The sequence below is a fragment of the Montipora foliosa genome, chromosome 13 (assembly GCF_036669935.1).
Source record: "Montipora foliosa isolate CH-2021 chromosome 13, ASM3666993v2, whole genome shotgun sequence".
In the NCBI taxonomy this organism is placed as follows: domain Eukaryota; kingdom Metazoa; phylum Cnidaria; class Anthozoa; order Scleractinia; family Acroporidae; genus Montipora; species Montipora foliosa.
The window spans coordinates 23190732-23212390 of NC_090881.1; the positions used below are offsets into that span (position 1 = coordinate 23190732).

The 21659-nt window shown below is 40.1% G+C and overlaps 1 protein-coding gene across 1 annotated transcript in view; it reads right to left on the reverse strand.

The window, feature by feature from the left end:
- Positions 1–4880: 4880 nt before the first annotated feature.
- Positions 4881–21659, reverse strand: part of LOC137981847 (uncharacterized) — a 73215-nt gene continuing 56436 nt past the window's right edge. The window contains exons 8-12 of the mRNA XM_068828889.1: positions 14514–14567; positions 11067–11120; positions 8416–8469; positions 8135–8200; positions 4881–7410 (exon numbers count right to left, since the gene is read on the reverse strand). Of these exons, the coding sequence (XP_068684990.1) occupies positions 4889–7410; positions 8135–8200; positions 8416–8469; positions 11067–11120; positions 14514–14567 (2750 nt within the window). The 3' untranslated portion in view covers positions 4881–4888. The remainder of the gene's footprint in view (positions 7411–8134; positions 8201–8415; positions 8470–11066; positions 11121–14513; positions 14568–21659) is intronic.

A 21659-nucleotide genomic window follows, 5' to 3' on the forward strand; every position in this document is an offset into this window, starting at 1 on the left:
AGAAGAGAGACGTCGAATGCTTGAGGAGGATAAAAGAAAGGAAGAGGAAGAGAAAGAGGAAAGGCGCAGAAGAGAAGATGAAGAGAGAGAAACTAGGCGACAGGAACGCGAACTAAGAAAATTGGAGATGGAAGCCGAGCTGTTGAAACAGAAAGAGGCCATTGAAGCGGCAAAAAGAGAACATGAGCTGGAGATTGCACGTTTGGCTGTGGAGAATGCGGACGGACGTCCTGAAGTGAGAGAGGATCGGGCTAAGGCACCTAAACTCCCCTCGTTTGTTGATGGTAAAGACGATTTGGACGCGTATTTGCAGAGGTTCGAGAGATTTGCCGAGACAGCTAAGTGGAAAAAAGATGGATGAGCATCGAAGCTCAGTGCTCTGTTGTCTGGACGGGCACTAGAAGTGTATTCACGTCTATCGGAGGACGCAGCTAAGGATTATGACAGGGTAAAGATTGCGTTAATGAAGAGATATGACCTTACCGAAGACGGCTATCGTCGAAAATTTAGAGCATCCAAACCAGAAGTCGACGAAAGTCCGGAGCAGTTTATTGTGCGACTGGACAGATACCTGTTACGTTGGCTAGAGCTTTCGGATACTGCGCGAACCTTTGATGGTCTTAAGGACTTGATCGTGAAAGAACAATTTATTGACTCTTGCCCTAAGGATTTGGCAATTCACCTGCGAGAAAGGGCACCTGAGACCCTAGCAAAGATTGCGAAGATCGCTGACCAGTACTTGGAGGCTCATGGTAAACATTTGTTCAGCTCAGCGAGCAGAAAGCCAACAGTGCAGCCTGAGAGGGACGAAGTCAAGAACATGCAGATTAATCCACCAGCTCTGCATTGCTTTAAGTGCAACACCCGAGGTCATAAAGCTGTCAACTGCCCAACCCTAACAAGAAAGTGTTTCCTATGTGGTAAGCAGGGACATGAAGCTAGAAACTGTCGATCAGGTGGACGCAGATCAGGAGGACAAAGTAAGGATGGTAATCCTGTGCAGCGTGGTCAAGTGAGTGCCAGTTGTTTAGTTCAGCCACCTGAGGTTAAACCTACTGATGAAGAAGTTAAGGCCTGTATTAAAGATGATAAGTTGCTGTTAGCCTGTGGTAAGAAGATCCCATTGTTGAGTAGTGCTTGTATTGAACCGTTGACTGGAGTGAGAAGTAAAATGCCTGTCGTGAAAGGTAGAGTTGGAGAGAAGCCTGTTGATGTCCTGAGAGATACTGGTTGTAGTGGAATTGTAGTAAAGAGGGACCTTGTGTCTGAGGATCAGTTTACCGGCGAATTTAATGTTATGCTGCTCATTGACAATACGGCAAGGAAAGTTCCCATCGCAAAGATTGATGTTGATACACCTTATCTCAAGGGCCAGGTGGAAGCGCAGTGTCTTCCCGATGCTGTTTATGATTTGATTATTGGTAATGTACCAGGCGCAAGAGCCGCTGACGACCCAGACCTAAGCTGGCAAGTTCCTGTACAAGAAGCTTGTGCTGTAACCACGAGAAGTCAAGTTAAGAAAGCTGGAGAACCTATTCCGTTGAAGGTACCAGATACCAAAGAAAGTCCTGTAGTTGATAGAGAAAAGCTCAAGCAGATGCAGCGTGACGACGAGAGCCTACAGAAATTTTGGGAGAAAGATGACGCAGTTGTGAGAGGCCAGGCTGAGATTTCATTTGAAGTGAAAGGTGGAGTTCTGTACCGCGTCTACAAGCACCCTTATGTGAACGGAGGTAAACCCCTGAAGCAGGTTATGGTTCCTGTGCAGCTGAGAAGTCGAATAATGGAACTAGCGCACGGATCGATCATGGGAGGTCACATGGGAATAAAGAAAACGACTGATAAGATTCAAAGCGCGTTCTACTGGCCAGGCATTCAAGGGGACGTGACTCGTTATTGCAAGTCCTGCGATGTATGTCAGAAGACAGTTAACAAGGGTTCCGTACCGAAGGTTCCCCTAGAGAAGATGCCATTAATTGACAAGCCATTTAAGAGAGTAGCAATCGACCTGGTTGGACCTATTGTTCCCCCGAGTGAGGACGGCCATAGATATATATTGACATTGGTCGACTTTGCAACTCGTTATCCCGAAGCTGTCCCACTGAAGAACATTGATACTGAGACTGTGGCAGAAGCGTTGGTGGATATCTTTAGTCGTTTGGGAGTGCCTGAAGAGATCTTGAGCGACCTTGGTACGCAGTTCGTCTCTGAGTGTATGAAGGAAGTGACGCGGCTTTTGAGCATTAAACAGCTCACCACGACTCCATATCATCCTATGTGTAATGGCCTGACGGAAAAGTTTAATGGAACAATGAAGAGCATGTTAAAGAGATTGTGCAGTGAACAGCCAAGACAGTGGCATCGCTATATTAACCCGTTGCTGTTTGCATATCGTGAAGTTCCCCAGGAGTCTACTGGTTTTTCGCCGTTTGAGTTGCTGTATGGAAGGGCTGTCAGAGGACCGATGTTTATTCTCAAAGAGCTTTGGACGAAAGAGCTGGAGGAGCCTGAAGTAAAGAACAGCTATCAGTATGTGTTTGAGCTACGCGAGAAGCTTGAAGATACCCTCAAGCTGGCGCACACCGAGCTTCAGAAAGCCCAGAACAAAGGCAAGCATTATTACGACCGAAAGACTAAAGTCAGGAAGTTTGTACCTGGAGATAAAGTGTTAGTGCTGCTACCGACCGACCACAACAAGCTCCTAATGCAGTGGAAAGGTCCATTCGAGGTTAGTGCTGTAGTTGGTCTCAATGATTATAGAGTGAGAGTCAAAGGAAAAGAGAGAGTTTACCATGCTAATCTACTGAAGAAGTATTTTGAGCGAGAGGATCCTGTTTCCGTTGGAGCAGTTGCTGTTGAAACGATCGCTAACATTTGTAAGAACGAACATGTTGATAGTGAAGTAGAAGAAGCTGACCCTCTGGATAGTATTGATTTTCTGGAGATTGGTGGTTATGTCGCGAAAGAGTCAGTCAATGATGTGACCATAGGAGATAACCTTTCTCACGAGCAAAGAGCAGAGTTCATGGAACTCGCAAATGAGTTTCAAAGTTTGTTCACAGAAGCCCCAGGCACAACAAGTTTGGCTCAGCATCATATCAAGCTTACATCCGACCAACCAGTTAGATCAAGACCATACCCAGTACCGTATAGCTTAAGAGAATCGCTGAAGAAGGATATTACAGACATGATTAAGATGGGAGTCATAAGAGAATCAAGTTCACCCTATGCTTCGCCTGTTGTAGTTGTTAAGAAAAAAGACAACTCAAATCGTGTGTGCGTGGACTATCGTAAACTGAACAAATTAACCGTATTTGATCCTGAGCCTATGCCAACTGCTGAGCATTTGTTCCAGAAGTTGAGTGGTGACAAGTATTTTACCAGAATTGATCTGAGCAAGGGCTACTGGCAAATTTCTATTCCTGAGGAGGATATACCGAAGACCGCTTTCGTGACACCTGACGGATCGTATGAATTCCTGAAGATGCCGTTTGGTATGATCAACTCCGCAGCGACCTTAAAGAGAGCCATGAAGAAGCTATTGTGTGGACTGGAGAACGTTGAATTTTATTGGGATGACATTTTGGTTCACACCCGTACGTGGGAAGAGCACATCAAGGCGCTTCGAGAGTTGTTTAGAAGATTATTAGCTGCTGGAATGACCATAAGACCGACTAAATGTCTTTTTGGAGTCAACAGCGTTGATTTTCTTGGTCACCGTTTGGAGGAAGGGTTAATTGGTCTTCATGAAGACAACGTGACGAAGATTAGAGATGCTCCAAGACCAATTACTAAGAAGCAGATAAGATCGTTCATGGGTTTGGCTGGACATTACAGAGATTTTATCCCTAACTTCGCAGCATTAGCAGCCCCGCTGTCAGACCTCACGCGTAAAGGCCAACCTAACAAAGTTGAATGGGGTGAGGCACAGGAGAAAGCCTATCAGAGTATCAAGGCCCTCCTCACAAAGGAACCAGTCCTTCGACTGCCAGATTCAAGGAAAACCTACTTTCTGCAGACTGATGCTTCCAACAGTGGTATTGGCGCTGTATTAATGCAGAAACATGATGGCAAGCTATTCCCCGTTTGCTACGCAAGTAAGAAATTGTCAAGTGCAGAGCGTAATTATTCAACCATCGAAAAAGAGTGTTTAGCCATTGTGTGGGGATTCAAAAGGTTTCATCTTTATCTGTATGGAGTTCCCTTTGTGCTACAAACAGATCACGAGCCACTGAAGTACATGAGCAGTGCGAAGTTTGCTAATGGACGCCTAATGCGTTGGGCTATGTTTCTTCAGAGTTACAACTTCAGAGTTGAGGCTATCAAGGGATCTGAGAATGTAGGAGCAGATTATCTAAGCAGAGTAGAGGAATAACTTAAGAGACACTGGACTGCCTCCTCAGTTGGTACTATCTAACTAATTTTTCGTTGTTAGTAGAAATTTAGGAAATTTCTTCTCAAGAGGGGGTTATGTTACGAAAAATAGTATTGCGTGACAAGCGTTACTGTCTAGACCCTTCGCGAGAGTTCGTAGTTTGTTTATATTTAGGTTTGTACGTAAGCGTTTCTAAATCGGTGTGTTTTGTAATCTTTCTATAATTAGATTCATTACTAATTTAGAAAGTTCTAGAAGTTTATTGTCCGAGTATATAAGTAGACGAGTCCAAGCGGAGTGTTTTCCTAACTAGTTTTTCACAAGCGAAGAGAGTAGGCGTTGGCCGTGTTTAGTCAAGTGTGACAGAAGCTGTGTGCATTCAAGTTGGCGGAGGCCGTGTAAGTTTGTCGAATACGAGCTGTTCAGAGTTTTACTTCGTGGAAACTACGTTCATTTTGGAATAAATCTTCTTGTTGTTGTTCCGACAACCCTGCGTTCAGTTTAGTTTGCAAGCTACCTTTCCTCAAAACACACGAACTCGTAACAAAGGTCTAACCATGTCAAATGCGGAAAAAAGCAAAGCTTTCTGGTTAGTGGACTGAGACTTCCACTAACACTGACATTGGTGAACGTCAACCATTTCAAGGGCATGTCTTTGTCTATTCTGTCAAAAAGGGCAAACATGTCTTCAACATTCAAACTATCACCTGTGCCATGCAAATAAAGAAATTGTAAGGATGACAATCTCTGGAACGAACGACCGAGCGCTGCAGCAACTGCTGGAGTCAGGTGGATTTTAAGTAGCGACAGGTGAACGAGGCTCTTGTGCGTGATACTGGAAACCAACCTCATGATTGCTTTCTCAGCACACCACTCATCAAATAAAATACAAAGTCCCGTGATGTTTTCAAAACTTGGCAACAATTCAGCGAGTTCTTCAGTTCCTTTTGACATCAGTTTACAAGTCAATTTTAAATCGCACTTGCTAGGGTTTGGGAGCTGTTGCAAAAATTCGCAAACACTGTCTTCCGCTTGTAGAACGTCGATACTCATCAAATGGGTGCAATTTTTGATTACAGCACCAAAATCTTTCATTGCATTGCTTTCCATTCCAGAAATAAACGTACTTAAGAACTTAAGAGACGTCTTTTGTGGAACCAAGCTTACCGACTGACACGGTAAAGCAACAGCCTGTGCACTCTCAGTGAATAGTCTGGCATGGGCATCACAATTCAGGACTAAGTCTCTGAAATAAACACTGACATCACCGTCGTGGATATCAAGGATTGATGAAAAACCACACTCTTCACATTCAACGTCGAGGAACTTTCTCAAAAATTCTCCAAGGGGAACATTTTCAGAATTCTCAGTTATCTTCATTGGGGCATCAAGGAAGTTTACTGTTTCTACCACCTTGTAAAGAGTTGCAAGGGCATCTTTAAATTTCAAAAACAAGAAACAAGGATTAAAAATAAAAGTCCAGGAATTCACACCGGAAAACAGTAACGCAACGCAAGAAGGTGGTTCTGAGATAACTGTGATCCCGTCAAAGCATTCAACGCAAATTTTTGCAAGCGTTTCTTTTGACTGTACATCTTCAAAGCAATAAAAAACCAAATCACTAAAATCTTTATGTCTCCCAAAAACGTCAATCAATGGCTTGTATTTGTGGTCTTCATTAGATATCTCTTCTGATATATCAAGTGAAGGATCGTTTATTCTCACTGACTTCAAATGGTCAAACACTTTCGCTGCTCCTTCATCACTTAGTCCACATATGAATCGCAAAACGTTCTCGAACTCGCGACAGCTTTCCAAGGTTTGAGTGTGCTCTTCAATCAAACCGAGATTTCCATCAGGTATACATTTGTGAGTCACGTACCAGGCTGCTAAGAATTCTTGTATGCTCTTATGAATGAAAGAAACCATTTCTGTTGGTTGCAAGCTTTCTGTAAACTCAGTTACTTGAAGTAAACCAATGACAACACTGTCTTCATACAGAACTTCAGAAGAAAGTTTACCATACGGGAAGATGTGGTCATCGTTTAAAAGACACTCTAAGGCCAGCTTACCGATTTGATTGAGGATCTCTGAATTATCCTCTACTCTGCTAAAGCGAGGAGAGGTGTTCTTTCCTTGGTTGTGGCTTAAAACGTGCTGGACAATTTTTAAATATAAGCTCGTTTTGGCTTTCCACAAGCCTTCTGAATGTTTCTTCTTCCATAGCGTGCAAAAGAACAGCAAAAGTAAGGGAACTTTCGCAAGGCCTAACAGTTCGTTTTCTTCCAAGTGATCATACAAATCTCTGGCATCTCTTTTGTCACCAAGCTGTCGAGTTATGTACGTCAGTTTGTCCTCATCACTGAATCCTGTTATTTCTGCAAGCAGGTCTTGAAATTCTTGGAGCTCACCAGCTTTGGAAATTCGACTTGTCATCAACACACAGCAGTCTCTTAATTCTTTTCCACTGAATATATCAAAGATTTGAGATTCCTGTCCACTGTGATACTCATCATAGCCATCCAACAACAGAAGAACTTCATATTGATGATTGGTGATATAATTCAGAAGACCTTCTACTAACCATTTGTCTTCACGGGCAAAAAGTCCCGAGTTATAAATGACATCTTTGAGGCTTTGACATTTGGACACTTCCTTCAGGTTAACGAAAACAACAAGCTTGAACCTCTCCAGAACAGCTGCTTGTTTATCATCAGTCTGAGTGTTACCAAGTCGAGCCCAGTCGATCGCTAGCCTCTTCGCAAAAGTGCTTTTACCAATTCCTGTCTCTCCCTGCACAAGAATCCTCTTTGGATTATTTCCCTTACTGATTGGACTGAAGAGGTCACTGTAGTGAGCTATCTCAGACTGTTTTGACCCAGCTAAGGTGGTTTGCCTTTGTATTACACTCAGTCGGGTGTAGACTTGATCAATGTCTACAAGAGACAACCTGGACCAAGAAGACGTTCGCACTTTGGATGTTCTTTTGTAATGTTCTTGGAGCTTTGCTCGGCAAATGTCCTCACTGAAGGACTCTCATCATGAGAAAAAAAGTAAAAAAAGAGAAATGATCATTTCGGCCAACGTTTCGTTCAATATGCTGAACGAAGTCCTTGTCTCTTTCGGGAAGTATAACAGAAGGTTTAGATTCCTGCTTTTTTAATGAACCTTCATCTTCATCGTCAACGCTATCACTGCTTCATTCTTTTTTTATTATTACTATCATTATTATCCAACTGTATTTGTTATTGTACAGAAAATGCACGAAACGAGTACAAATATTCCACCAGATTTGTACTGTAGAAAAACCGTTTGACTAGTTGAGGTGGTGACGTTTGTTTCGCGCTTGTCACGAACAAATCTGTCCGGCCCTGCTAGGATCGCGTACGGCCCTCATACGGGGATTTTCTCAATAGTTTTGCAATGAAAGCGCGCGCGAGATGCGAACTAAAACAATTTTGTTGCTATATAAATCCCGACTTTTCGGTCAAAATGAGCGACGTAAGTGAACATTCCGAATTTTTTTACCCGAAAAAAAAAAAGAAAGGAAAAGCGCGGTGGTCATATGATAAAATGCTTATTGACTGAGTTAGGTCGGGCCGGGCGGGAAAATATTTGGCGCTCGGCCCGTACGCCATGACCTCGGGCCAAATATTGTCCCGTCCGGCCCTCACACTCAGTCAATAAGTACATAGTCTTTTACCAGCTAAAAGACACACTTTTATTCACAAGCGGAGCTTAAGACTCTTCTCAACCTACCCTGGATCTCCTTTAGTTTGCCCTGAGAGTGCACTTCATGTGTCTCCAACTTTCTTATCACCGTCTCTTTATTATTGGAAAAAAAAAAGAAAATGAGGATGCTTTCTTCTGCTTTCAACTCCTCAAATGATTCTTAGGAAAACAAAACAGGCCATAAAGGAAGTGGGTTACTTCTTGCCCGGCTTCACTTTTAACACACAAGTTCGTGTCTTTTAACAATTAATATACAACGTCTTCACAATTTGATTCACAAGCAAAGCTTAAGATTCTTCTCAACCTACCCTGAAACTCTTTTAGCTTGTCCTGAGTGTGCACTCCTTGTGTCTTCTGCATCTCTTTATTATTGAAAATAGAAAAAGAAATCGGGAAATAAAAGATAGAAACGATGAAAGTAGATAGTTCAAGTGTTATGAACCTTGTAATCCCGCTCCTTTACAAACATGTACTTCTGTAAAGAATACATCCTTACACGCTGTGATAAATACCAGTATGTTATGCAACAACATTAAAGTGATTGAAGGCATAAAGTCAAGTATCCAGAAGAAGAGAGAAGAAGCACAAAAGCATCTGTCTAAAACCTTTGCCAAGTCTGGAAGGTTTTACCAGGACATGAGTACCCAAGAAAATCTAATGAGGATATTTGAGAACTTTAATTAAAGGTGGAGGAGAAAGTAAGAGACTTTGAGACTAGCCTTGCTGACCAGTTGAGAAAGATCACAAACGTGTTCAAACACATTACTCAGAGTCACAACAAAAGAAAAAAAACAGTCTCAAAAAGAGAACTGAAGAAAGGCTAAGAAGCTTAAAAATGGAAAAAGTGTAGACAGGAGATGTCATAGGTTCTATGGAAAAAGGTTTGCCTCTGACTCTTGATATTTTTCAACAGACATTTCAGCTAATTCTTAAGCCTTCATCAGTGATATGAAAGCGAAGTTCGTTATCATACGCTATTTAGGGTAACTTAGCACGAAGCTTGTGCGCGTGACCATGCAATTCATGCTCGCGCAATGCCTTTGTAGGCTTCTGGAAGTACGATATGATCGTTCACAGCGTTCGGGTCCAAAGTAGAGTGCCAGGCTTCGAGGAAAAGTCGTTTGTGGTACAGTAATTAGCTTCGAAACCAACAACCTTGACATTTTCAAACAGCAAATAAAACAGCATTCCATCACCAGTGAAGAAGTCATGGTCTCCTTCAATGTGAAGTCTCTGTTCACCTCCATACCTATGGACTTAGCCCTAACAAGAACTAAGGAGAGGCTACAACAAGACCAGAATCTAGCAGAATGTACCAATCTTTCTGCTGACAACATCTTGAAACTTTCAGACTTCGTACTCAACCACAATTACTTCAAACATGATGGCGACCACTACAACCAAATAATTGGATGTGCCATGGGTTGTCCCATCAGTCCAGTTTTAGCCGACCTGGTTATGGAAGAAATTGAGGAAACTGCAATCTCCACATTCTTGCACCCTCCCAAATGGTGGTTTCGCTATGTTGACGATAGTCATTCTTGTTTAAAAAACGATGAAGTCGACGAGTTTCATAAACATCTGAAGTCAATTAATTACAGTTCACTAAATGGAACTAGAAAACACCAATGGGCAAGGCTTACCTTTTCTAGACACCATTACCAGTAGATGCGGCATAGAAATTCAAGTGTATGTTTACAGAAAACCGACACACACTGACCGTTATCTCGATTTCTTTTTGTGTCACCTTTTGTGCCACAAAAGATCTGTGGTTAACACTTTGCTGAAAAGCGCAAACAACATTCCGTCAACAAATAAAGAAGACGAGAAGAAACGCAACGAGTCAAAGCCCTTCTGCGAGATAACAATTATCCCATGTCCTTTATTCAACACTGCGAGAGGGCGTTAACCAAACAAACCCACCAATAACAACTTCCATGGCTTTGTAGTGCTGCCGTATGTACAGGGCGTTTCCGAGAAAATAGGTCGCATTTTGAAACAACAAAAGGTCAAAGTAGCTTACAAACCACAACCAACCATCAACAGCCTTTTTCCGCACCCCTAAGAGCTAGACGATTCTGACTGCCAGAAATCAGGCATAGTGTACAAAATCAATTGTACACAGTGTTACAGTAATTTGTGTACTATGGCCAAACAGAAAGATCATTAAAGACCCGAATTGTGGAGCACAAAAAGGCAATTATGGGTTTTGACCAAAACTCTAAAGTTGCAAGCCATGTCCACCATTTCAGCCACAACATGAACTTTGAAAATGTCAAGGTCGTTGGTTTTGAAGCTAATTACCACAAGCAACTGTTCCTCAAAGCCTGGCACTCTACTTTGGACCTGAACGCTGGAAACGATCATATCGTACTTCCAGAAGCCTACAAAGGCATCACGGGAGCATGAATTGCATGGCCATGTGCACAAGCTTCGCACTACGTGACTTTAAATAGGGTATGATAACGAACTTCGCTTTCATATCACTGATTATGGCCTGCAAAATAGAGTTTATTTTAGTTGGCAATGACAGCGTCAGCAATATGCTTTTTTCCATAATAATAATAATAATAATAATAATAATAATAATAATAATAATAATACACAATGTTTAGATGTCCTTAAACTATCCACATAAAAAACTCTTACTAAAGGTATCTCATTTAATCTACCATCACCATGACCTAATATGACACTACTGTCATATTTACCTTCATTTTTTGGTTGAAGCCTTTTTGATGTTAAGTGAATTCACACATTTTATTTTGTTCAACTTAACCTTCCTAATGCTTTCTTCTGTTTTACACAGTTTGCTCAAGTGATTCTTAGGAAAACAAAACAGCCAATAAAGGAAGTGGGTTACTTCTTGCCTTTGCTTTAACATACAAGTTCATGTCTTTTACCAGCCAAAATATAAAGCCTATTAAAGCAGAGTTCCTTACGACTCTTCTCAACCTACCATGGATCTCCTTTAGTTGGTCCTGAGTGTGCACTCCTTGTGTCTTCAGCATCTCTTTATTATTGAAAAAAGAAAAACATGAGAAAGTAATGAAAAAAGATAGAAATGAGAAAGTTAAGCCCACAAAGCCAGCAACTCACAGTAACTCAGTAGGAATAATGGTCTCAATAGCTTAAGGGAATTTCCACTCCAGCAAAAAAATTAATAAACACCTGTCAGATTGTTTCCGGACTCTAAATTTTTCATTTATTACACAACTTTGACGGTCAAAGTTGTGTAATACACATCTTTGATGGTCAAACTTGTGTAATAAGCGAAAAATTTAGAGTCCGGAAACAATCCGACAGGTGTTTAATAACATTAAACCACAATAATGATGTCCATACAATCAAATTTCCCTGAACATTAAAAAAAAATTAAGTTGTATCCGACATAATTTCCTGGCCATCTCAAATAATAATAATTGTGACATTTTATGGTTGCCCTGATGTTATCATTCAAAAGCCCTTTGTATCAGAACAATTTAGCAACCGTTACACATCACAATCATCAAGATAGTGGAGCTCGCAAAAAATTTAAGTAAAAATTAATGAGTGAATCAAAAATTCAATTACTTCCTCAAGCTGAATGGCCTTTCTTAGTGGTGGTAGAGTGTACCAGCGGGAGGAAGTGGGGGCATAGACTGGTGCATCAGTGAGTATACCATGTTTGGTTTTTCATGACCCCCTAAACCAGTAAGACCCTTTTTTTCCAACCCCCCTGCCCTGCCCCCTGCCACCTCCTCGAAAATTTTTCCCAAGAAGAAACAAAAGTCTAACCAGTCGTTAAATATACCCAATGCCACACTTTTGGGAGAAACTAACAAACTACAGGTCATTATATTATGAATGGCTTGTACGAGGGAAGGCGCGAGTATGATTTAAAATCTGCTGTTGCTAGACAAGAAAAAAAAATTGCAAGTGTTATGAACCTTGCAATCCTGCTGCTTTACAAACATGTACTTCTGTAAAGAATGCATCCTTACACGCTGTGATAAATCTCAGTACGTTATGCAACAACATTAAAGTGATTGAAGGCATAAAGTCAAGTATCCAGAAGAAGAGAGGAGAAGCACAATAGCATCTGTCTAAAACCTTTGCCAAGTCTGGAAAGGTTTTACCAGGACATGAGTACCGAAGAAAATCTAATGAGGATATTTGAGAACTTGAATTAAAGGTGAAGGAGAAAGTAAGAGACTTTGAGACTAGCCTTGTTGACCAGTTGAGAAAGATCACAAACATGTTCAAACACATTACTCAGAGTCACAACAAAAGGAAAAAACAGTCTCAAAAAGAAAACTGAAGAAAGCTAAGAAGCTTAAAAATGGAAAAAGTGTAGACAGGAGATGTCATAAGTTCTATGGAAAAAGGTTTGCCTCTGACTCTTGATATTCTTCAACAGATGTTTCAGCCTTCATCAGTGGTAACGTAGCACGAAGCTTGTGCGCGTGACCATGCAATTCATGCTCGCGCAATGCCTTTGTAGGCTTCTGGAAGTACGATATGATCGTTCACAGCGTTCGGGTCCAAAGTAGAGTGCCAGGCTTCGCGGAAAAGTCGCTTGTGGTACAGTAATTAGCTTCGAAACCAACGACCTTGACATTTTCAAACAGCAAATAAAACAGCATTCCATCACCAGTGAAGAAGTCATGGTCTCCTTCAATGTGAAGTCTCTGTTCACCTCCATACCTAGGGACTTAGCCCTAACAAGAACTAAGGAGAGGCTACAACAAGACCAGAATCTAGCAGAATGTACCAATCTTTCTGCTGACAACATCTTGAAACTTTCAGACTTCGTACTCAACCACAATTACTTCAAACATGATGGCGACCACTACAACCAAATAATTGGATGTGCCATGGGTTGTCCCATCAGTCCAGTTTTAGCCGACCTGGTTATGGAAGAAATTGAGGAAACTGCAATCTCCACATTCTTGCACCCTCCCAATTGTTGATTTCGCTATGTTGACGATAGTCATTCTTGTTTAAAAAACGATGAAGTCGACGAGTTTCATAAACATCTGAAGTCAATTAATTACAGTTCACTAAATGGAACTAGAAAACACCAATGGGCAAGGCTTACCTTTTCTAGACACCATTACAAGTAGATGCGGCATAAAAATTCAAGTGTATGTTTACAGAAAACTGACACACACTGACCGTTATCTCGATTTCTTTTTGTGTCACCTTTTGTGCCACAAAAGATCTGTGGTTAACACTTTGCTGAAAAGCGCAAACAACATTCCGTCAACAAATAAAGAAGACGAGAAGAAAAGCAACGAGTCAAAGCCCTTCTGCGAGATAACAATTATTATCCCATGTCCTTTATTCAACACTGCGAGAGGGCGTTAACCAAACAAACCCGCCAATAACAACTTCCATGGCTTTGTAGTGCTGCCGTATGTACAGGGCGTTTCCGAGAAAATAGGTCGCATTTTGAAACAACAAAAGGTCAAAGTAGCTTACAAACCACAACCAACCATCAACAGCCTTTTTCCGCACCCCAAAGAGCTAGACGATTCTGACTGCCAGAAATCAGGCATAGTGTACAAAATCAATTGTACACAGTGTTACAGTAATTTGTGTACTATGGCCAAACAAAGATCGTTAAAGACCCGAATTGTGGAGCACAAAAAGGCAATTATGGGTTTTGACCAAAACTCTAAAGTTGCAAGCCAATTGTCCACCATTTCAGCCACAAAATGAACTTTGAAAATGTCAAGGTTGTTGGTTTTGAAGCTAATTACCACAAGCAACTGTTCCTCAAAAGCCTGGCACTCTACTTTGGACCTGAACGCTGGAAACGATCATATCGTACTTCCAGAAGCCTACAAAGGCATCACGGGAGCACGAATTGCATGGCCATGTGCACAAGCTTCGCGCTACGTGACTTTAAATAGCGTATGATAACGAACTTCGCTTTCATATCACTGATTATGGCCTGCAAAATAGAGTTTATTTTAGTTGGCAATGACAGCGTCAGCAATATGCTTTTTTCCATAATAATAATAATAATAATAATGATAATAATAATAATACACATAATAATAATACACAATGTTTAGATGTCCTTCAACTATCCACATAAAAAACTCTTACTAAAGTTATCTCATTTAATCTACCATCACCATGACCTAATATGACACTACTGTCATATTTACCTTCATTTTTTGGTTGAAGCCTTTTTGATGTTAAGTGAATTCACACATTTTATTTTGTTCAACTTAACCTTCCTTATGCTTTCTTCTGTTTTACACAGTTTGCTCAAGTGATTCTTAGGAAAACAAAACAGCCAATAAAGGAAGTGGGTTACTTCTTGCCTTTGCTTTAACATACAAGTTCATGTCTTTTACCAGCCAAAATATAAAGCCTATTAAAGCAGAGTTCCTTACGACTCTTCTCAACCTACCCTGGATCTCCTTTAGTTGGTCCTGAGTGTGCACTCCTTGTGTCTTCAGCATCTCTTTATTATTGAAAAAAGAAAAACATGAGAAAGTAATGAAAAAAGATAGAAATGAGAAAGTTAAGCCCACAAAGCCAGCAACTCACAGTAACTCAGTAGGAATAATGGTCTCAATAGCTTAAGGGAATTTCGACTCCAGCAAAAAAATTAATAAACACCTGTCAGATTGTTTCCGGACTCTAAATTTTTCATTTATTACACAACTTTGACGGTCAAAGTTGTGTAATACACATCTTTGATGGTCAAACTTGTGTAATAAGTGAAAAATTTAGAGTCTGGAAACAATCTGACAGGTGTTTAATAACATTAAACCACAATAATGATGTCCATACAATCAAATTTCCCTTTGTATCAGAACAATTAAGCAACCGTTACACATCACAATCATCAAGATAGTGGAGCTCGCTAAAAATTTAAGTAAAAATTAATGAGTGAATCAAAAATTCAATTACTTCCTCAAGCTGAATGGCCTTTCTTAGTGGTGGTAGAGTGTACCAGCGGGAGGAAGCGAAAGTAGAAACACAGGCCACTTCATAAGCCAGCTGAATGGATGTAGTGTTCAATTTTCTTTTTCCTGAATTTGTCATGTGCTTTCAGAAATAATATAAATTCTCAGTTCACTGAATTTATTGCCAAGGATCAAGAGCTGTTTCTAGAGCCATCAATCTAAATCAACTTATTGTAACATTATGATGCTCTTTCCTCTTTTCGAGGAACAAAAGCGACTGGTGCATAAAAAATACGAAGTATCAAAGGCTCAAATGCGGTTGAATTTAACAATGAATAAGGTAGTGTACCTTTAAGTTGTTCAAGCTTGTCCTTGGTGCTATCGTCATCTTTCTTCCACTCTTTAAGCAACTCACGATAGTGCTCTTCAACAGCAGGATCCATGCAATCAGTCTTCAGTCGGCTTATTGCAGATGCTGCAGATCCAAGTGCTAACAGTGCCTTGCTGATCTCAAGCCATAGCGCATCGAATGTTGGCTCGTCAACAGATGCCTGGGTTGCATGACCATAGACATTGTTTCTGTAATACTTGATTCTTGCTATGTTGGCTTCAATGCTGTTTTCAGAAGGAAGGGGGAAGATGTCCCAGCTTCCAGTGCTGGCAGGGGCACTCAAGCCACATATGTTCCTCAGCAGTACCATCAGCAGCGTAATGTCAAAGCTAACTGATGAGACTGATGATGAAATAGTTGGGTACAGCTTTCCCAACTGTGTAGCATTTAAAATCTTCTTATTTTGCAGGGACTGCAATGTAGTTTTCTTACTTGCCAAAATTCCATGCAGATGGCTTGGGGGATGTATCCTGTCAAAGGTGTCTCTAAGCGCCTGAGTTCCCACGTCCACTAGAAGACGACACAACCGTGCATAGTTTGTCGTCTCCTTAGTGGATGAAAATGATGGTGCAGCCCTTGCCATCTGTTAAACTGTAAGGAAATTAGCATCGGTTGTGAGTCTCTGCAGTTTTCACTAGTGCAGACATAATGCCAAAAAAAGGTTGATGGAAGATCAAAGTCATAACATACTACTGCCAAACTCTATCCTCTGAAAGCAGTCACAGAATGTTTTATCTAATTCCTTTGGGTCACTGAATTATTACTACTTATTAATTATCATTACTTCCTTGAACCTATTGGATGTCCCCATTTGGGTGATTGTTTAATTGATTTGACATGACATGACTTGACTGGAGTGTTTGATGTACACCTAAACAGTTCAGTTAACAGACACATATGCCAAAAATCAAGTGAGGTCTTTTTTTTAACCAATTTTTTTAATTTTATTTATATTTATTTTTTAGTACGAGTCTTATTTACTTTTCTTATTTAAGTACAATCTTACATCACAGAAACTTGACGTGATACAGGCATACTATATGTACATTCTAGAAATTACTTACATTACTTGTAGAATGATAACTTACATTGTACATAAAACTAGTAGTAGCTATCACTAAGTGCCAACGAAACAGTCAATAAAATATACAGTTTACAGATTTGTATCAGAGTTCCAAAACATACAACAGTAGTTGTAATTTTTTTATTCAAAAGTTCTGCAACTCAACTTATCTAGTTTAACAATAACACATTAATAGAAATTGCACACTTTGAATCTCCAACAACAATATAGATGTCAACGTGTTTTGCAATAATATGGAAAGTACTGCTGTAATTTTTGAGCGGCTGTAATTTTAACAGGAATATACAATAATTAAGTTGAATAAAATCAGTGCCATGTAAAAAATCGCCAAAGCGTTTTCAGACTTTTCAACGTGGAGCATGTAACGGGCCAATCAAACTCTCTCCCACATCAAAGTTGTTTCACTTGTAGAATTTTTATTTTGCAAGATGCAGCCATGAATTACAAGTCAAATTGATCGTTTAATTTTGCACTTTGCAGACAACATATTCTTTGAAAATTAAATTGTTAACGACTCAATGGTTACAAAACGAAAAACAAAGTGCTCTACTCGCGGGCCGAAACAGCAGCCGATAAGAACACGTACGCCGGTTTAGTTTTGAGCTCGTTCACTCAATGTAGAACACGAAGGTTCGAAAATAAATATTAAAGAACACTCAAAGCAAGCGTACACAACGCAATGGTCAGGGAAATGCGAAAAATGTGTTTTCACTCACCTCCTAGCACAAGGGTTGTTTACCATTTACCGAAAAAATCCGGAAATTTCGGTTGGAATGTAAATGGTAAGCCTATTTTGGTCTTCCCAGACGGAAAATTCCCGGAGAAAACTGGATTTCTTGAAAGGTAGTCCAAAATTCCCAAACGGAATTTCCAAATGGAAAATGTGTTTACCATTTGCATTCCTCCATGATTTTGCCTCCCTCCAGACTCTCTCGGTAACCTTGAACGGATTTTGTAAATGGTACACGCCGATCCCAACTAAATTTCCCATTCGGGAGTTTTTGCTTACCATTTGAGCAAACCTAGTACCAACCGGTCTTTGCTTGTAAATGGTAAACAACCAAGGTTTGTCTAATGACATCACACATCAAAACATGCACTTTCATTGGTCCCTACTAAAATCTGCAGGGAATCTTACATAACACTACGTAGCCTTACATTACACTTTTTACTGGGTTGCCTTATAAGGCAAACCCAGTCGAGGTCTTCGTTTAGTTTGTTTGTTTTTTTTTACTGGGTTGCCTTATAAGGCAAACCCAGTCGAGGTCTGCGTTTAGTTTGTTTGTTACTGGGTTGCCAACCCAGTCGGAATCTGTCTTTAATTTCGTCGTTTTTTTATTTTTCGTTTTCTTTTTTTTTTTTTTATTTTTTTCCGTGTCGGTAAAAGTCCTGCCTGTCACTCCCCTGCTAAGTGGTGTCTTTGTGCATAGAGCCTTCTACGCGTATTTTCTTAGGATCGAGAGGGTAGTGGGAAATGCGTAGATTTCTCTGGTGGACACAGTAGAACGATTAACTTAACCGGCAATGGCGTCGAAAGTCATGTAACGCGAATGGCGTTTTAGGGGATCTTTGAACAAAATGTACCCTAATGAAGCTCAATAATGGCAAGCGAATTGGATACTGGACAGGACAGGCGGTCGAATGTTAGAAGCGACGAGTAATGGACTTCGACAACAATCTGTCGCCCGTCGAGCCGTAATCAAAGTGAGCAGTCTTCCTAACATTTTGCCAAGCGTGGTGTTTTGTACAACACTCAAACCAAATGAACAGTTCTCTGGTAACTCAGTGTGGGTTCAACAAAGACAGATAAGGAATCCATATAGTGGATCTGTTATCTCAGTTGTCTCGCTATTTGTCAGATTTGTATTTACCTGTTCTCAACTCTGCACAGTCTTCCAGTATAACAATTGGAAATTTCACTAATAAGTCATTGACGTGAATGGCGTTTTAGTGGATCTTTAAACAAAATATACCCTCATGGAGCTCAAGAATGGATCGTCAATTGTATGAGCAAGACAGCGCTGAAAAATAAATATCTAGATTGTAAGAGACGAGTAATGGTCTTCGACAACAATTTCATTTTTCGCCTTTGGATATCAAGTGAGCTTTGTTTCTAATATTTTACTAACTTGGTATTATATAAAACACGGAAATCAAATAGCAATTTTTTTATGGATTTAACCATAGTTACTAACTATGATTTAACAAATTAACACTGAAGGAATCGAACGCCAACGAGATGCTTCTGTGAAGCATACACTGGGTTGCCTGTGGTACGTGCTACAGAAAATATGAAGGCACTGAATTGTTTGGTATTGAAATACAGCATTCCAGTCTCTGAAGAATAACAAATAAAAGAGAAGCGAGAAACATTGGCTTCTGGGCTGACATGTTGATAATTTTCAAGTTCCCTCACAACTTCTGTTTACCACAAGTGTGCCCTCTGAGCATCTGAGGGCTTTCTAATAGTAAAGTTCACTGAAGTTAAGCCCTGCCGGGCGGGGTTAGTGTTTGGATGGGAGACCAAAATAATGTACGCCTCTTAAAACAGAAGCATCGGACCGAAAATACTATTAACTCTAACAAATGCGAACTCAGCAAGGTACAGATCTTGTTAGCTTGCTTTATGCAAAACAAATATTGATGAAAAAGCAAATAACTATTGATACACAGTTTTCAGAAAGAGCAGAAGGAAGTTTCCCGGACGGTCGATCGAGAATAAAATATTTACGACATCAAAACAACATTAATTTTGAACCGTGAATATAGAATATAAAAAGTTACGATCAGCGACAAACATTTGGGAGATTTTTGCTACGTTCAAGTAAATTGCAAAATCGAAAGTGACATGGCCGGAATTCAGCGGGCGCCGTGATTAAGTTACCGCTGTATGTTTACTCGCCAAACAGTGAAGCATCTGTATCAGATGATGGCAAGATACCGGGTTTTTGTAAGTTTCTTTTTCTGTCAAGTGTTATAAAGTTTGACAATGAAATGAGCGAAGTCAAAACAAAGATCGCAATCGCCAAACTCTTATTTATGCAAAGTCAAAATTTACTCTCCAAGACACGTACGACGTTATTTATCACCAGGTAATTCCATCATTTTGGAAATAGCAGCTACTTTATTATTCATCTGCGTCACAAGTTTTCGCTGATTTTGGGGCTCATTTTGTTGAAACTCAAGCACGCTTCCAACAGGCCTGTGAACCCTTCCTGCTGACAGAGCAATACTAAAAAACTTCTCCCATATCACATTTGAACCTTAAGCTCGAAAATTCAATACACAACATGATATTAGAATTCACAAAGGCAGAAAATACCACAGAATCCTTTTCCAGCGAAAATTTTATTGAAACAAACACCATATTTGCTCTTTGAGGCGAAAACCTCTTCCTATTTCATTGCGTGCGTGAAGACAAGAAACTCAATTGTGTCAAATTACCATGTACTTCAGGTAAATACTGCTCACTTTGATTTCGTCTCGACGGGCGATAGATTGTTGTCGAGGTCCAGTACTCGTCGCTTTTGAGATTCATGCCTAGTTTATCCAACTGACTTTCCATTATTGAGCTCCATAAGGGTATATTTTGTTTAAGAATCCACTAAAACGCCATTCGCGTTGCATGACTTTCGACGCCATTGCAGGCTAAGTTAATGATTCTACTGTGCCCACCAGAGAAATCTACGCAGTTCCACTACCCTCTCGATCCTAAGAAAATACGCCCAGACGGCTCTATACACAAAGACACCACTTACCAGGGGAGTGACAGGCAAGACTTTTACCGACACGGCAAAAAAAAAAACTAAAAAAAAGAAAAAAAAGAAAACAAACAAACTAAACGAAGACCTCGACTGGGTTTGCCTTATAAGGCAACCCAGTAACAAGAATGCATCACAGTGTTTACTCAAGTCGCATCTTAGTTGTCTGACAATTTACATTTACCGGTATTTTGTACTCAACTCAGCAAAGGTGTAAAATATTTGGAAATGTGACAGTGAAAAATTACTTGAATGAAAGCTTGTTGTCTCTTTTGTGCTTTATTATTTACGGTCAAGGTTCTTTCGAAAAGGGTTGAATGTGAACTGTCAGAAATTTATTTAATTGCATATGCTTTGTGATTGTTTGTTTCGCTTGCACGCACGCAACTGAAATAGGAAGGGTTTCTTGCCTCTTATAGCAAATATGTTGCTTGTTTCAATAAATGTTTCGCTGGAAAATATTTCTGTGAAATTTCTAGCTTTTGTAAATTTATCATGTTGTGTAATTTTCGAGCTTAGCAAATTTGCATACATGTGTTGAAATGTGATACGGGGAGAATTTTTGTGGTAACGCATTAGTCACGAAAATAAACAGGTCTGTTGGAAGCGTGCTTGAGTTTCAACAAAATGACCCCCAAAATCGGCAAAAGATTGTGACGCTGATGAATAATAAAGTAGCTGCTATTACCAAAACGATGGAATTACCTGGTGATAAATAACCTTGTCTTGGAGAGTAAATTTTTGATTTTCCAGAAACAATGGTCAACCTCTGAGAGTTGCGCGATTGTGATCTTTGTGTTGAATTCGCACATTTCTTGTCAAAATTTATAACAATCGAAATAAAAAGAAAACTAACAAAAACAAAAACCCGGTAGCTTGGCATCATTTGACACAGATGCTTCACTGTTTCGCGAGTAAACATGCCGCGGTAAAATAACGCGGTAACTTGATCACTGCGCTCGCTGAATTCGATGTGCGATTTACTCGGTGCAGCCAAACTTGTACAATTACAACAAAACAACTAAAATCTTCCAAACTGTTTTTCGCTGATGGTAACTTTTTATATTCGTGGTTCAAAATAAATGTTGTTTTCATGTCGTAGATTTTATTACCGATGGCAAAATATTTTATGCTCGATAGAGCGTCCTGAAACTTCCTTCTGCTCTTCTTAAAAACTGTGTATCGATATTTATTTACTTTTACATCAATATTTGTTTTGGATAAAGCAAGCTAACAAAATCTGTATCTTGCTTGGTTCGCATTTGATAGCATTAAAATAGAATTTTCGGTCCTATGCTTCTGTTACTGAGTGGTATATTTCTTAGGTCGCCCATCCAGATACTAACCCCGCCGAATAGGAATAACTTCAGCTTTCAACTGTTGTTTACAAAGCTTTCAGATGCTGTCA